This window comes from Ictalurus punctatus, chromosome 26 (genome assembly GCF_001660625.3).
Source record: "Ictalurus punctatus breed USDA103 chromosome 26, Coco_2.0, whole genome shotgun sequence".
Lineage (NCBI taxonomy): Eukaryota > Metazoa > Chordata > Actinopteri > Siluriformes > Ictaluridae > Ictalurus > Ictalurus punctatus.
Window position 1 is genome coordinate 15,894,622 of NC_030441.2, and position 18,390 is coordinate 15,913,011.

Here is an 18,390-nt window from a genome sequence, read left to right on the forward strand (position 1 = left end):
CTTTCAAAAACTTCTACGCTTGTACCTCAACTTTCAAAAACTTCTACACATGTACCTCGACATTAAAAGGTGCAGATTTTAAAAGGAGCTTTCTGTGTTAAAATAGCATTGTGTTAAATAAATAATAATCCATTGCTTCTGCTAGTTAAAATTTGTGTGTTTTCTTCAACAGTCCCTTTATTTGACTGAAATTATATTAGCAAACTTTAAGAAAAGTGTAACCTATATGAAAATATCTCCAAGTATTACAAGAAGTACAGTATCTTATACAATTTGGCAGAAATGGAATAAAGTAATGCAACACAATTTAGGATCCCTGTATTTGAGTTAAGCCACCTTATATCTATTATATCTACAATATATCTCAAATATAAAATGCTGTGTCACTTCATGAGTGCAAAACTAAACAGAAATTTTGAAGTGAAATAATTTAATCTACTCCTGGATATTAACAAAGTGGGGGGAAAAAACAAGAACATGCAGTGTGTATTTCTACCACTAGGTGGTGATGTCTTTCCCAGTTTTCCCCAATATAATTAATGAGGCCAGTTACTGCTGTAACACATTACATTACATTATAACTGTGAGCATAGAAATGTCAGTGACAAACATAAACACATCTTGGCTACAGCATTAACTTCCTGGAAATGAAAGCTCATTATTTTGGGGAAGGCCAAGTATCATTCAAATGTAAGTGAGTCATTCTGCTGTCTGAACCTAAATAAAAAACAAAACAAAAAAAAAACAAAGACATGAAGAGGTGGAGTCTTCTACACCACAATGAGTCAGAGATGTATTACTCAGTAATTTTCCCACACCAGATCCAGATGTTTTAGCCATTGTGTTTAGAGACTATGTTGGCAGGATGTCGCAATTAACAAGTGAGCATGTTTACATGTACTAATAACTAATCTGATAAATGATTATCAGAAAAATAATGAATAACAAAAAAGAATCAGATTTGTCATGTAATAAATTCAAAGTTTTCACATTATTTATGTAATCTGATAACGAAATATATATATATATTATTTAGATTTAGTAGTGTTGTTACTACCAGTATAATTAAAGTTATTAATTTAATAAAAATTTTCCTAGAGCAAGTGTCAATTCTTTTTTTAAACTAGTAGCTTGAATGTAGTTAAACTATTTTAATAACCAGTCAGTGGTTTTACATGTACAACTCATCTGATAACTAAAACAATCGGATTTAGTTGTGTAAATAATTCAATAGTTTTTGTATAATAAGAATAATAATTCAGAGTTTTACATTATTTAAGTAATCTTATAACAAGAAAACTCAATCTACATGAGTCAGACGATAATCTGATGATTTTTTAACCAATGTTGTAATATCAGCGCATAGAAATGTATTACAAAGCTTAATTAGTTGAATTACATTTTCCTTTTTTAGTAGCTTGAATGTATTAGCAGAAAAATTGTTTTGTTTCATCATTGTACACAATGTTACCCTCCATGAAATTGGCACCCCGTCTGTAAACCTAAAACTCATTTCATTTGTTGGTTCTGATTTTTTTAAATCATAAAAATATTCCTCTTCTTCATTTGGTGTTTGAGATACTGGTATTTTTAAAAGTTATTTCAATGCAAGTATACAGCCAAGAATGATGTCACGGTGCATTAAACTGCAACTCGCACCCAAAAGCATAAATCTAACCTAATTTAGTATCATTACTTTGGGATGATTTGTGCTGTACAAAAATAGTTTGCATCTGTGTTTGTTTGTTTTGTTGTTTTTAAATGACACTTTCATTTAACTGGGATGCCAAACTCACCCACTGATACAATATATTACAGCAGTGAATATATCTCCAAGCCCAATCCAATGATTTTTACAGCATAAGCACAAGACAAAAGAAATCTATGGTTGCATTGAATATAGTTTTAAATGGAAAGACAACTTCACGGCGGTACATTATATTGTCCGTATTTAATCTATGAGTGTAGGTGGTTCTTGCTAGCTGACTCGAAGTTCGCTGCTAACATGACGAGTCATTCTTAAGTCCCTTTGCAGGTGAATATTCATTTGCATTTAGTTTTGCATGGTTGCGAATTGTATATAATAACGTCACTTTCTGAGCTTCACTAGTAGTAGAAGAAGAAGAAAAAGAAGAAGAAGACGAAACTAAAGAGATTCATGAAAATCAGAGTGCTGATTAAACCAATTACTAGCGACGATTTCTATCATTTCTGTAGCTATAGTTTTTATATCAAGTAACTTAGGTTTAATAAGTAATAGGTTTAATCCAGGGTTAAGAAATTGCCCAGGTAAAATAAAACGGATAAAAAAAATTTTTGTAACAAGACTAGAATTATCCGTACAGATGTATATGATACCCTTGGTAGTTACTGTCATTCTGATTCCAGATATACTCTGATTACATATACAGTTTTAAGGATGTGGCCTCCTGGCTGAAACCAAGACGTATTGGCGAACTCCTCAGTACTGTATTGTATACCGAGACAGCTCTTTTTTTTTTCCTTTCTAGCCAACAACAAGACTACATCTGAATATATAAAGCAAAGTCCCAAATCAAGTCAAAATGCAGTACATTTCCATATTTTACAGAAAACAGTCATTTAAAGCCAGCAAGCAATCAGCCAGCTTTCAGGTCATTTCCGAATACACACCCTGAGGCAGGAGAGGCCACAAACACATTAACACACACTCCATTCTGAAAATGTCAGTGAGGATGCCATGTTACGGATGAGTTCTGCTCAGAGATTTAATAATAGCGGTGGCTTCAACAGTGAAGGAATTCAAAACGGTTTCGCCTTTCATATAAGGTTTATTTAAAGAAACACCGAGCCAGGGACAGTTTTACACAGGAAGGGGGGGAAAAAGGAAAACCATGAATGAACAGTAATAAAACAAAATAATGTTGTAACAGGATTGTCCATTCAGTCCCCAAAAAAAAAAAAACAACAACAACAACAAAAAAAACCACAGAAATCTACATCTACAGTAAAAAAAAAATAATAATTACAACCCCGTTCATTCAAAGCGAACTCCCATCTCATTGGATAAAGTAAGGAACACGTGCAGTGCAGATATCATCTCTCGTGTCTTCACATCTCAGTGAACAATGCACGTCTGAGTTCCGCTGTTCTCCTGACTAATGAACACATGCTATGTGTGGTATGTGTTGTGACTCATGCTCTCTCAGGCCTACTGAAATGTCAGTAACAGTGAAGGTCAGCATGTTATGACAACATGTTTCAAGGAATAAAGAGACTAAACCTGACAGAAGCCTCTTAATTAATATTGTGTCTCACTATCAGAGACAAGTTCAGTACAAACACAAATCAGACATCAACAGTTTCGACTAAAGAGGGAGAGAGAAACACTAACAAGATGACAAGGAGACAAAACAACGGCAATATCAAAAGGACTGGACGGCAAAACAAGAATCGATCGCTCTCTGTTTTTTTTTTAACTAAAGAGCTAGGTGGCAAGTTGTTTACAACCAAAACATAAGTGTTTTAAAAAAAAAGTGAGCAAGTAAGGAAGAAAAAGGGCAGAAAATGATGAGCTAAACAGTTTTATTATTTTTCAACATGGACCTGACTTGCTATCATTCTAGCACATGCTCTGTTCATTAGGGTTGCACAGTATACCGGAACTACGGTAGTATCGCGATATTAAAGCTTCAAAATACCACCGATGCCGCTGTATTTTTTAAACGGCAGTATCATCAACACAGTAGTACCATTTACATGACATTTTATTCATTTAGCGGACGCTTTTATCCAAAGCGACTTACAAATGAGGAAATACAAGCAAAGCGATATATCAAGCGGAGAACAATACAAGTAGCGCTACCGTACAAGATCTTTAATTGAGTTCTAGAAAAGCAAAGTGCACAGAGTCGAGGTGTAAGAGTACAGAGTACGTTTTGTTTTTTTTAAGATAATGTGCGGTTGGCGTTTTAGGGGTTGGTTAGGTGTTCACGGGAGAGGTGGGTCTTTAGCTGTTTTTTGAAGATGGTGAGAGATTCCGCGGCCCGGATTGAGGTTGGAAGTTCATTCCACCACTGAGGAACAGTTAGCGTGAAGGTTCTGGAAAGGGATCTTGAGCCACGCTGAGTAGGTACTACTAAGCGTCGGTCGTTAATCGATCGCAGATTGCGCGAGGGAACGTAAGCCTTCAGGAGAGTGTTGAGGTAGGAGGGTGCTCTTCCAGACAAGGTCTTGTACGTGAACATCAAGGCCTTGAATTTGACGCGGGCGTCTACAGGAAGCCAGTGGAGAGGGATGAAGAGGGGCGTGACATGGGTTCTCTTGGGTTGGTTGAAGACGAGGCATGCTGCTGCACTTAGTACCATAAGTACTGTTGTATGTGTGGCAGTTAATACTATTTTTGCTAAAACGACACATCTCACTGCTTTTGCAGAATATTGAAATAGTTGCTTCCCAACTGAATGATTGTTCTTGAGTTTTTCCAACAGCTAGTTATTCATTCTCATTAATAAAGTATTCAGAGGAAAATTCGTTTAGTCTGTTTCCATTTATATCTACGTATTTCTGTACATTTGATTCATCTTGTAGATTTACATAGAATAATGAATTAACACAACGTGTGGTATCGCGATACTTCAGCTGGTATAGTATCGTAAGATATGTTTATGGTATCGTGACAACCCTACTGTTGAGTTACTGGAAAACTTAGCATCTCTTTGCAATAACTTGGATTATTATGAAAATTGTAGGCCTATCTGGAATCATTTAAATACCTAAGTATTCTTTCACTACGCTGGTATTCGTTTCTCTATTTAATTTTCGGAAGCATTGTCTTTACCCTCTAACGCCCTATACAACGTACCACATAGACAATGAAATAAGGTTTCCCCACCTTGGGATTCACCAAATGCAGATAACTTCTGGGAAGAGTCATGTGACCAAAATCATGTCCTAATTTATTGTCTTATTGAACTATTGATCATATACAATGTTACAAGTCAATGTGACAAGTCAATATGTATCCCTGGATCATAGTCTATCCAATACAAAACAATATTTTGGACAAAATAACAGGAAATCATTGCTTAAAAAAGCTATTGATGGGTGGAACAGAAAACAAAGAAATTGTGAAGTTATTGTATTGTTATTGAAAGTAAACAGGGTGTTGTTGATATGGATTTGTCTTACTGTCTAATTATTTGTTTTGATTCATTGACTTTCTGTTTGTATAATAATAATAAATAAATAAATAAAATCGCAAGACTAACTTATATGCATGGCTGATTTCAGTTCTGTTGTGTAATTAATACATCTTTACCGCCTGCCAGATCTATTTTGAATTGTTGGACTGAACATGCTTGTGGTTCATGAAGGGGTGGTTTTGAGAATGAGTGATTAGTTACCCCTCTGGAAACACCAACATCATTCAAAGCCTGTTAAATGCTGTTCGGGTCAGTCCTAGATAATCTTATTAGTTATCATTTACTAGCACCCTATATTCTAGAAATTCAGTCAATGTACACAATTCAAACTACTGGAATTTTAAAAGACGGTTTTGGTATTTTTATTTAATACTGGAAAATCTCTTGTCGAATGATTCAAAAATAATCTGACCATGTTAAGTAATGTTTTAAATTCTGAACGGGTGAAATGAGAACAAAGTACATGTGAGCTTTAAAGTGTTGAGTTTTAGGAGAACTGGCAGATAAGTCGCTGAAAGTTTTGGAGGGTTTTGGAATGTACTATTAATAGCTCCGGGGGACGACTTCATACGAGACATCAGAGGAGGAGCAGGTTTGGTTTGAAACTAGAGCCAAATATATTACAAAACCACCACTACTGGACTGTGAGCAGAGATTCAGTACATTCAATAAATAAGTAATAGTTCTGACAGTGGAAAAAAAAACAAGGGTTGAAAATGTGCAGGAAGGAAATACAGTAATTAAAAATAGTTAAAAAGAATGAAAGGAAGCAAGGGATGGTTGGAAAGTGGCCCATACTTCAGATAAATGTACAGCTTCGGATCTAACAGCTTATCATAGGTCAGGGTTCAAGAAAAAAAAAAAAAACAATGAGAACAAATCCAATATCCCAACGTAAAGATTGAACAACTCCAAACAAAGCTTAATATTAACAGGAATCCCAACAACATTCACACCACCAAACCACCTCCAGTAACCTGTTCAAACATGCCTCTCGCGTTTAAATGAAACCAGTCAAAGAGAATCGCTGTGCACTGGATCATCAAGACTGCTTCTCTGCTTCGGCTAAGTCCAGGAGCTCCAGCAGCTTTTCTAGAAGGGACACTACAACTTGTTTAGAGTTGGCAATCCAGGCATGGAGGCCCTCTGGCATGTTATCTCCTAGCACCATCAGGAGCTTCAGCCACTGCTGGTATAGTTCTGCAACGACAGGATATCGAAGCAGAGATTTTAGGGCACTGTCTCTCACATAATGGACAGCCAAAGAAAACCGAGCAAATCATGCTTTCTATTACCTTTTAGAACAACTGAAAATGCTCCCTTAGTGACACGACCAAGAATTGCCAGCATAATGTGTGATCAAAATGAAGAATGAAGCCATATTAAATAACGGGGTCCAAGCACAAATACAGTATGAGACCAGTATGGAAGTGTGTTTGCAAAATGTTGTAGAAATGGCTTTAAAACGCCATCTGAGGTCACCAAGCACCGGATCACGAGACCACTGCGGTAATTGCTTCCGTGTGCTGGACTGTCTGACTCTTATGTAAGAGTTATGAGGCATTTGATTCATCAGAACCGCAGTGGTCCTGACTAGCTCGCTTGTTAAAAAAAACACAAAGACATTCCCACATGCATTTTATGCTATGAGGAGCAGACAAAGACCAAATTAAAGCGCACAGGCATTCATAAACTACCAATACTACACGAGACACTACTGTTATACTGCCCTGACTGCAAGTAAGTGTATGTATTTTACTGTCTATCCTTTCTGTTACTACGTTCGGGGACTTCTTTCCCTCAAATTTCACCTTCCACCCTCAGGATTTCCATATCCTAATGGTCCTATGTGAGTCTGAATCCAACCAAGAATACTTATAGCCCACTATTTATCACCAAATATCCAAATCTTTCCAGTTTATCCTTGGAAAAAAAACATTTAATGTCACACCAGAGAAGCACAGTAGAGAGTTATGTTACCAGTACCAAGGGTGTTAGTTCTGACAATGGAAAACTGGCTTTGAAAGGTCAGGGAAACGGGAAGGAAAAGATAGTAAAGTGACTGCATGGAAGGAAAGGATGGTTTGAAAGTAGCCCATATTTTAGACAAAAGAACAATTAAAGGACACCCGATATCCAAATCTTTCCAGAATGTACATTAAAAAAAAAAAAAATTCAAGTCACACATCAGAAAAACAGTAGAAGATTATGTTACCATTACCAAGGGGGCACTGGTGTACGGGGAACAATGTAATCGTCCACAATGGCAAAAAACATTTGCCTAGACTAGAGCGACTGCGTGCTATTGCAAGAGGTGGAGCTTTCTGAATCGACTGATATCTTTTCTAGAGCATGGAGTGCCACAAAGACCAGCTGAGCAGGTATTTACTTAACAGCTGATGAAATCAGGGTTAAAATCCCTCACCCCTCATTGAATTGCTAATTGATCGAGCAAGTGTTTACAGATCTATTACTATTTGAATAAATCCAGTTCTTCAATACCCTTTCATTTTTTTATCCACAGATTTCAAATTGTGTTGCCTGAACCAAAGGTGTAACCATGGTATGGACATCGAGGGGGTCCAACAAACTCAGCGGGAGGATATGCAAGTGAATGTAATGTGATTGGTCAAAAACTGGAACTAACGTTACTCTAGCCTACTTCGTGGGTGTGCAAATATCAAAAGTTAATTGACGTTCTTAAGAACAAACCAAGCCATGGAATGATGCCTTCTATACTAAGCTAAGGTCACCTACTATTTAGGTATCTAGTTACTTACTGTCTGAAAAAAGCTCGTATGTTCTGCTGCACTTTTCTACGCTTGGCTGCTGTCTCCATTTCTTACAGACTGAGCTGCTAATATATATCAACGAACTTGAGTTGAGTATGGGCGCAACCAAGTGTACAATTGGAGGGGGGGCACACACCTATTTTCCTTAACAAACGGAAATATATTAAAAAGGAATAGACATAAATGAATAGAAGAGATGAAGAAAAGACAGATCCGTTGGCAGGGTTCATTAAATGGGGACATATAGAAAATATTTTGTGCTGTATATTGGGGGTACAGATTGGTATTTCCTCAACATGACCGCCCCCAAAGAATGCGTGGTTACGCCCATGGCCTGAACAGATATAATTCTACTGGGAGAAGAACTCTGGATTTCAGAGCAAAGCATTTCCTATGGAGATATTTTCTCGGAAAAAAACAAAGCTACTGTGAGCTTCACGGACCACACTGTCTCATGACTCACTCTGAAGCTTTGAACACATTCTGAGAAATAAACGCCTCTAACACCCTTAAGGCTTCTTCAGTTTGTTCCTCTCTGAAAAACTGTCAAGGTTCCATGTAGAACAAGTAATCTACAACAGAGGGTTAACCGTTGATAACATTTCCGAAACTGAACCCAGAGGAAGCCAGAACCCTTAACTAACTAGACAACTCTTATAAGAGCGTACATAGATATGCATAAGAGAAAAAGTTCCATCTAACACAATGAAAGGTTTCTTTTAAAGTGTTTGTCCCTTTACGTAAACCTGTTCTATGTAGAACCCTACAACATAATCTTTCCCCTTCAGAAAAGGTTTCATCTAGTAGCCGATGGACACCAGAACTCTTCGCTATTCAAAAACATTCAAGAACACTCTTTTCTTAGACGTAGTTTGGCCCTCTGGATGAATACGTAAAGCTTCTATCAAGAACCCTACACCAGTTCCAGTTCAGAAAAAAAATATATATATATCCAGAAACACTTGCAGAACTCTTTTTGTAAGAGTGAAATAGAAAAATATAGAAAAATGGTTGCAACTAGCAGTGTAAAGGGTTCTCTGGGTCTGTCCCTCTAGAGGAACCCTAACTGTAGAACCCTACAAGACAGTTTTCCCTTTCAGAAATTGTTAAGAGTAGATCTTTTCTTGTAAGACTTCTTGTAAGACTGTACATACACTCATTGGAGAAAAAAAAAAAGATTCCACCTAGCACTTTCTTGGATTTGTTTCTCTGGGTGAACCCTTAAAGGTTCTACGCATAACCCTACAACAGACAGTTTCACTTCCAGGAAAGATTCCAAGTAAAACACATAGGAACCCAGATCCGTTCATTATCCAAAAACCCTCAAGGATTCTTTTTCCTTAGACTGTATTATCCTCATAAATAAAAGAAGGGAACCTATAAAGGTTCTATGTGTAACCCTACACAAGCAGGTATCCATTCATAAATGTAAAAAAAAAAACAAAAAAAACTCAGCATTTACATCTAGTGCTGTAATGTGCTTTTCATTTTGTCGCTTTGGGGGAACACTTTAAGGTTATACATAACACTACAACACAAAGTTTCCCTTTCAGAAAAACGTTCCAAGTCTAACGCATAGGAAGCCAGAACCCCTATCCATCCAGACCACTTAAAGAACTCTTCTTATAGCAGTTTGCATATACACATAGGAAAAACATCTCAGCTAGAACTGTGGAGCGTTCCTCAGTTTGACTCCCTGAGGGAACCCTTAAAGAGTTTATGTTGAACCGTATACATCCCGTTTCCTTTTCAGAAAAAAAATAGAACCCCAAGCAGATCCCCCAAGAAGTCAGAACACCCAAATCATACCAAGAACCCTCAAGTAACCCAAGAAAAATGGGTCCCATGGCTGCTAAGGTGGCTTAAAGCAAATACTTCACGTAAAGTTTTTTGGAGAACCCAAGAGGTTTATAAATAAAAACCTGTGTAGGAAGCTAAGAACCTTTAACGATCAATATGACCTTTGGAGAACCCTTTTTCGAAGAGTGTAAAAAATGTATTTCAAATAGTCCTTTCAATGTTTAGATGAGGTGTGTGTTACTGTAAGTTACTGAGAAAAAAAAGCTCCCTTACACAACACCTTTATGTTGCTTGATGTTTACTCTGTTTCTGTACCTTTCATACACTCGAAACTCTCAACAGCCTTTTAGTCTGAGGACTATCACTATCAACGACAACTAGATATGACTGTAAGTACTTAATATGAATGAAAGAATGTGTATTTACCGTTAGGTTGGTCATCCTGAGTATCTAAAGAGACAAATGCAAGAAACCAGTGTAAGATATCAAAAGCTTTTTTTTTTTTTTTTTTACATGCAGTCTGGTAACTGATATAAATATCTGTATATTAGGGATGTAAGCAAATAATCATATATTATTCTGAATCAAAAGATAATGTGTTCTAAACAGATACAAACAGGAAGTAAAGCATTTTGGAGAAGCAGGGGGGGGTGTCTTAAAAGGGTATATCTGACCACTTCCGGTGACGAACAAAGACTACGTTAACACATTATGCTTAACATGCTGTGCTGTCAGTTTAAGCCTGGAACTGGCTTGTGGCTCTGAGTGATTCATTTACAGCATCCTTAGTAACTTCCTGGTCTGGGTCAAGATGGTTTAAATAATCTAAATCCAAATACAGATACCGATAATGATTTTTGATGCACTAAATATACACAGATATACAGGCACTGAGTTACACCTATACTGTAAACAAACATACATATCTGATAGTTCGCAATAACCTGATGTAGATACTACTAATTAGAGGAAAACAATATCACGTTCATCAGAATCTGCCCTGAAGTGAAGTGCATCACTTTCTTCACAGAAAATCCAGAATCCTCTGTCATGCCTATCTGACTGAGCGTGCCTTTGTCATGTCTACACCGGAATCGACGTCCAACTACAATTCCCAGAATACAGCGCGGCCTACAAACATGGCCGCCGAGGACTACAACACCCAGCAGACACAGACTCTCTAACGTTCATATTCACCTGACTACTCATCACACGCACCTGGATTCAATTATCATCACAGCTGCACTCACAGTATAAGCGGACTATCACTCCACGCACTCACTGTAAAGTTTTGTACCAGTCGATGCCGTGCTTTGATTCATTGATTGACTTTCAATCTTGTTTCTGGTTTTCTCATTTTCCTGCCCTAGTTAACGTTGTTTGTTCGTCGCCTGATCCTGCCTTTGGTTTACATCTCTGTTTCGTTTGCTACGTTTTAATAAAAACACTGAACACTGCATCCAGCACTGCTTCCTGCCTTTTTTATACTTCCTTCATCTAACTACACCTAGCATAGCTTTGAGTGTACTGAAATCATGTCATTGTAAACTGTCATTAAACTGTCTATATACGTAGAGTAATATATTTTCAAAGAAATCCCACTAATATGGTCCAGGAACATCGTTATATCTTTATCCTCATCAGAAGTGCCAGGATTTATGAATATACATGAGTATACGTTTTGAAACAGCACTCATGTCTTCAGATATGACTACCGTTAGCTAACTTCGCTAGTCAGCTATCTAACCACTAGTAACCAGCTAGTATTTGTCTCGGATAAAAACAAGCGGGATCCAGTCTCGATCAGCACAGGCATATTCTTAAACCATTTATTTAATTTATGTAGCAGACAAACTAATAAGCTAGCAAATGAGCTTAAAATGAAGGCTAAAAGTTTATGTGATGTTTCCAGACTCGGTTGAAAAAAATTCAACCCAAACACCAAGAAGTATCAGCCAAGAAGAGTTTACAAATCATCTTTTCATTCCACGGACACTAAGAAAAGCTCTGCAAATTCTTATCAAATTTCCTCATGTGTTGTGCGACAGACAGCACGGCATGTTAACCCCCCAAAAAAAAAGAACGACTTACCTGAGATGTTGTCGGTATTATCTAGAGCCAGAAACACAGAAACACGCAAACGGAAAGAGAAAAGAAACAGGTGTGAATAAGAAATACTAACAGTACTCGAAGCAAGTTCACAAATTGAAAACATAATAAAATAATATACACAGTAACCACCCTGCTGAAAAAAAATAGGAATTGTATTGGTTTTAATGGAGACTGTAATGGTCTCTGTGGGTCTCTACGGCTAATTTGTTGCCTTCTATGGGTGGCATGTTATGTCTAGTGGATACCATTAAGGACCAATAATGGTAATGGTTTTACTGGATGGATAATGGTTGGTAATAGTAAATGCGTTTTGAAATTTTTGATTCGCGCTTATTATTTTTGTATCCGTGACCGCGATACTTTTGAATCCCATAGGTGTGCACTGTTCCTGTACAGAACGATACAGGGAGAGTGGCTTTTCTAAGCAGCGCAGCTTTGTGGCATTCAAATTTAGTTAATTTGCCTGCATGGAAATCTGACAAGAGTCCTTCCTGTTTTCGTTAAAGGTTACTCCATTTCAAGTACAGATCAACACACGGCACTTTTCACGTCGGTAATCACAGACAACTATCGTTTTTTCTGATTGTGGTGAGCACTTCCTATTTAGGGCATATTTGGCTCTGCTTCAAAAAAAAGAAAGCTCCGTGGGGTTTTTTTTTTTCCTTCACTAATACTATATTATATTTTGCATGGAAGTGTAAGTGCTTTTTGTGTCTTTTTTTATCATTCACTGCTCATCTTCCGGTTATAAAAATGAAATAATATTTCAGTTCAGATTTGATTACTGGAAAATATAGAGTAAAAAAGGACCAGAGAGATGAGCGTATACCTCCAGCCCGACCCCCTCGATTAGGATCAGGTTTGTATCCATCTTCACCAACATCTAAAAGATCTGAATCACTTAAGTCACCTATAAAAATGGAGGATGTTAACAGGAGTGACAACACACACACACACACACACACACACACACACACACACACACACACACACGGTATAGGGGACATACCTCCGCCCTGTGCTGGGACTGCAGGTTGCTTAGGATCTGCAGAAACATACAATGTCGAAGTATTAACAGTTTGGAGGGAAAACACACCCCAAGAGTTTTAGTAGAGACGTTAATGCATTGTTGCTTAAAGGGGAAGTGTGTAATGTTTAGCGCCCTCTGCTGCCTATGAGCTCAATTACATCAACACCATATCCATTGCCAAGACTTCACACAATTGACAGCCCCGCCCTACACCGCCCCCTACGGCCTGCGTGTCATAAGTTGCCTTTTAAAGAAGAGAGGAAGAGCTGAGCAGTTGTGTTACGGCTGGGGATAGAGCTAGAAAAATGTAAAGAGAAACCTGAAATGAAGCATCTAGCCTGATCCGTTACATAACAATATTGTCGAGTCTTTCGTTAAGAAGGTGGCTTTCAATTTCAACATTTTTAGAGCTCTAGAAACACTTTGAAACAACAGCAACTGCACCTAAGCTGCAATAATAACATTAGAAATCTTCACCAGTAAGATTTCATATTGTCCTCACCGTCACTGAATTTGCATACAAGGAGTGCGTTGATTGGTTAAACACAAAGCCACAACAAAGAACTTGATAGATAATAACATTAGGAATTTAGTTTAGAGAATGAATTAATTAATTTTAGCGCGTGCGTGTGTGTGTGTGTGTGTGTGTATTTTACCTTTATCTTTAGGTTTTTCCGCCTCTACAACAAAAAAGAAATTTCAACATGTGTAATCATCAGGGTTATCAGTGAAGCAGATTTCTGAGATAGTTTCACAGCTAAAGGAAAGACCTCTGCTTCAGAACCATTTGCTTTCAACTGGGGCTGCAACAAGCAAATCGATAAAACCGATCATAATCGATAAATAAAATAATCGACAACGACTTTCATTATGCATTCGCCGGGTCCGGGACGTCACTGTGATTAGCCCCCGTCGGTGACGTCACTTCACGATGGTGAAAAACGCATTTCTGTGAATAAAATCCATCTGAAAAACAGCGTGTCCAAAACACGAGTGTTGTATATTAAGCGTTTCAAGCAAACTCGTAAGTGTGTTAACGTGGCTCGTCGTGTCGGACGCTGCGACACATACGTGTGCTGTTTAACGTGTTCCAGACGTGTTTTCTTCAGCGCAGGAATGACATTTTATACTTTTATATCCTTATTTGGTAAATGTTAGAAATTCACGCCAGTATTTCTATTTGACATAAAGCCTCGTCCTGACAGCGAGCGAGTCTCCGTTAAACTTCACCGAACGAGCGCGAGTCCACGCGTACGCATCAATCAAACAGCGCGCGATAGAAAGGAAGCGCAAAAACTCTGACTAAAATATTCCCCTTGATCAAATATGCCTTATTTAGAACCAAAAGTAAGTGTGATTTTTGTATGAGAGCGGTAACTGTAAATACGGTTTGAACATGTCATTGTATATAAATGTAAGAAGTGTCGTACATTCACGGAATAAAGTAACGTTGCTGTGTTCAGATGAGTGAATGTGTGTGTTACTGCAGAACATTCAACTTCTTACCAGTTAACACTTAGTTTGTGCTTTTCTTTTTTAGCATTTTTCATATAGTGATTAAACTTCTGCTTTGAAGCTTGTGGACAATCAGTTTTTGTTTTTTTGTTTTTTTTTAAACATAATATGACTATTTTTTTAAAAAAAATCCTTTGCACAATGTATAGCATAGCTCACATAGATAGAGTTAATACCATTTTCATAGCCTTCAATTTGCACAATGTTTGAAGGGGGGGGTAATTATAGAAATTAAAAACTGGCCTTTTAATCCAAGTAATCGATCATTCGAAGAATTAATCGACAGATTAATCGAGTATCAAAAAATTTGTTAGTTGCAGCCCTACTTTCAACTGATTAGAGACAGACAAGCGATCAAGATTATACCTGGATGGAGAGCATCTGAAAGGTCAAGGTCTGGGAACAGAAAAACACAGAGAAATGTTTTCAATAGAAACACTCACATAATGTGTGGCAGCCGGTGAAACCCCTTCACATGGTCAGATTTTGACACTGTCTATATTTAAACTTTTTCTTTTGAAACATTGTCGATTGCAGACATTTTGTGAATCGAATCGAAGTACGTTTCGCTATGGCATCTAGCTATCCAACAACGATCATATCGTGAAAATATAGTGCGTTTCACTAGCAAGGTTTTAGACATATTAAGGTAAACTGACTGCATTTACCATTTTATTAGTATAAGTCTGAAAATAGTTCATGTCCTTAGTGAGGTTCAATACAACAGCATGCATATTGCGTGAAACATGGACTTAGGCGAGAATCAAAACCAAACAGAATTCAGAAGACAAGGCTAACAAACAAATGAAAAATAACAATGAACAAGATTTCATAAAGAACAATAACACATAATCTAATCACAAATCAAACATAGGACAGGTGTACACAATAGGTAACAGACCAATGACAGGACAGCGGTGGGGACCAAAACCAAAACAAAGGCACATGTAGAACCAAAGAATCGAACGCTGCACTCATGGCGCTTGGTGCTACACTAAAAGGTGGAATTCGTGACAAGAAATAATAATATTTTGGAGACAAAAGCCAAGGCAAGGTTAGAAAGAGTGCTAAATAAAAACTGGTTTCTATATCGTTTTGGTAAAATACATTACCCTTTTCTTTTTAGTGAAAACCAGATTTTTAAAAAATTTTGTCATATGACGACATGACATATCGACATATGATGGGTTTTCTCAGACGCCTCATATTTACCACATGTATTAAAAGACATTTTGTATCCGTGTGTGTGACCTCACCATTTCCTCCTGGCTTGGGTGGTTTTTCCGCTGTAGACATGGAAAACAATAATCAAAATCATATAATCACTGCTCTTAGACCATGCAATCATTATTATGTAAGGTACTATAATTATGTATTATATTTGTTATTTTTAGACACTTGTCATTTGCACATATAGTACTAAATGCTCCTATTGTGTCAAATAACTTGACTGCAATATGCCTTGAAATGTTGAAATATTGAATGTTGTAATTTATTACAAACTAGAGCTGCAACTAACGGTTATTTTCATAATTGATTAATCGGTCGATTACTATTAATATTTTTTTATCGATTACTCTGATTTAAAAAAAAACAACTTGATGCCATTTTTTTCATTTATTTAAATAAAATCCACAAACTGAGTGTTATATAAATATATAAATGCATTTATTTACTAAGTATTTATGCAGTATTTTCGTAGACGTACAAAAAGCACTGATAATTAAACTAAAACCTAAATTAATAATAAAAATCTCACTTTCAGTGCAACTTATGGTTTCTATTACTCACTGCCTTCAGGCATATTGTTTTACTTACGTTTACTTTGATCGTAGCGTTTCAATTTGACATTACCACTACGTCAACATTGCGAGTAAGGAGCAACACGGCCTCGTTACTAAGAGAGCACTCCTGTTATAAGTGATCAAATCGTGCAAATACAACATATTAATGATAATAAACTTGAATTAAACTAAACCTTTTAAGCAATTCGCACCAATTTCCCCAACCCCTTGCACACAGTGGAGCATAAGTTTGTGCTCGGGCATCACTGTCATGATTCCGTGCTACACAAGCGCTGCTTTGTTAAGTTTGAAATGGCCCCCTGCCTTACAGGACTTTGGTTGCACAATTCCCAACCCCCCCACCCCCCCGGTGTCACTTGACGATTACGCCTCCATCTGATGGTGGCTGAGGTCATATTGAGTATAAAAGCTAACGCTGATATAAACAGTAAACTGAAGAAATTATTTTTTGTTGACTCTGGGTGTTCTGCTAAAGCTAGCGGTGTCGCATTACGTGCGTTTGACGTCATGTGCCGTCAAAAGGGAAACATCTTATGCATCCGGTTGTTAAAAATACGTTAGTGTTCCATTTGAGACGATACTACCTTTCTAAAATTCATACACTAGACGGTAGAGTACATAGTGCATAGTGTAAGTGCATAGACCATTTGGGACACAACTTTGGTCTGTACTCTCTGCCATATTTCCGATGTCCCCGTGCCGTGCGCAGACACGACTGATCAATAATGAGATTCGTTGACACCGATTTTCATAATCGATTATTATCGATTTTATCGATTAGTTGTTGCAGCTCTATTACAAACATTGGAGAATATTCCGCACAATAAAACATTTGGAGGTTTTTGAAATTCCTAATGTGAGACAGATGCTGTAATTTCAAGAGTGTACCAATAAATAAAAACTAATTAAATATATTGGAACTTTACCTGGTTTAGGTGTAGGATCAGGGTCTTAAAAGGAGAGCATTACAATTAATAATAATTATAAAAACTGCTCTTTATTCTTTGACACAAGCAATTACAAAAAAATACAAACACAATCTTCAGAATATTTAAGAAATGAACTCATTATTAGGAGTATATTAATTCAAAACATGCTTCAGGTTATGATGAGTGTTAACTTACCTCCTAAGGCATCTGAAAGGTCCAAATCTGCAATAAGAGAAAAACATTGTTTTCCATTAAGTCCAGTACGAACAGAGAGAAATGCTTTGTATACAATCTACACCTTTATTTTCCATCAGCTCTAACAAACTGGGAGGGTGACTAAACCAAAAGCAGACAAGTTGAACTTCTTAGTCCAAAATGTATCCGTCTTTGGTTACAGGGAGGAGGTGGGCAACTCTTTTAGGCTGCTTTCCAACAAATGTTTTGCATTTATATTAGGGAGAACTACCAAACTAGTGCTAACATAACTATTTGAACTCATATGGAAAATCTTTATTGGCATAATGTAACATCAATAACAACTTATGACATTTCTACATGCAGGTATAATCACACTCTACAACAGACATACGGCACAATAATGAACTTTTTCAATAGCTCAAGTAAAGCAAAGCCCTTTTTATACAATCTTAACACTCTATGACAGACATGACACATTAGTACCATTTTTACTGCAGTTAAAGTAAACCCATCCTCCGTTTAACAGTATGACAGTGACACGTTTTATAGCTGCAGCTTTACACCTATAGCTTTTCTAAATAATCTTCACCCTGTGATACACTGATAAGTTTACTTTGAACACTCCCCCTCCCCCGTTCCCTTGTTCTTGTCTTAACACCTTTTTTCTCTTTGTTCCTCTGCTGACTCAGGTACAGACAGATAAAGGCCCTCACCATTTGCGCATTCCTTTGTCTCCCTGAATACCATCTGCGCACATTTACATACCTTCCCGAATAACATTTGCCCGTATTCCTATAACTTCCTGAAAACCATATATGGTGGTGTTCCTGGCTTACATTGATATGCTTCCTTTTTTTTATGCAAATATGTCTTTCTGCCTACCTAATCAATAGTTAACCTAATTAATAGCTGACATGTATTACTATATCTAAAATACAACAAGCCGGTTTTAACAATCTTCACACTATGATAGACACATGATACAATAATGACATTTATTTCTACAGCTAAAGTAAAACAAGCCTG

At 37.1% G+C, this 18,390-nt stretch overlaps 1 protein-coding gene across 3 annotated transcripts in view; it reads right to left on the reverse strand.

Annotated features, from left to right (window-relative positions):
• cd99 (CD99 molecule) overlaps positions 1-18,390 on the reverse strand; it is a 29,816-nt gene that overhangs the window by 4,043 nt on the left and 7,383 nt on the right. For 2 of the 3 annotated variants that reach the window (XM_047151166.2, XM_017457932.3), the window contains exons 2-10: positions 17,362-17,388; positions 17,164-17,187; positions 15,689-15,718; positions 14,799-14,828; positions 13,574-13,597; positions 12,897-12,932; positions 12,717-12,797; positions 11,867-11,887; positions 10,202-10,225 (exon numbers count right to left, since the gene is read on the reverse strand). In XM_047151166.2, the coding sequence (XP_047007122.1) occupies positions 10,202-10,225; positions 11,867-11,887; positions 12,717-12,797; positions 12,897-12,932; positions 13,574-13,597; positions 14,799-14,828; positions 15,689-15,718; positions 17,164-17,187; positions 17,362-17,388 (297 nt within the window). Of the gene's footprint in view, positions 1-2,790; positions 6,384-10,201; positions 10,226-11,866; positions 11,888-12,716; positions 12,798-12,896; positions 12,933-13,573; positions 13,598-14,798; positions 14,829-15,688; positions 15,719-17,163; positions 17,188-17,361; positions 17,389-18,390 lie in introns of those variants that run through there. The other variant, XM_017457931.3, reaches the window with a different exon arrangement.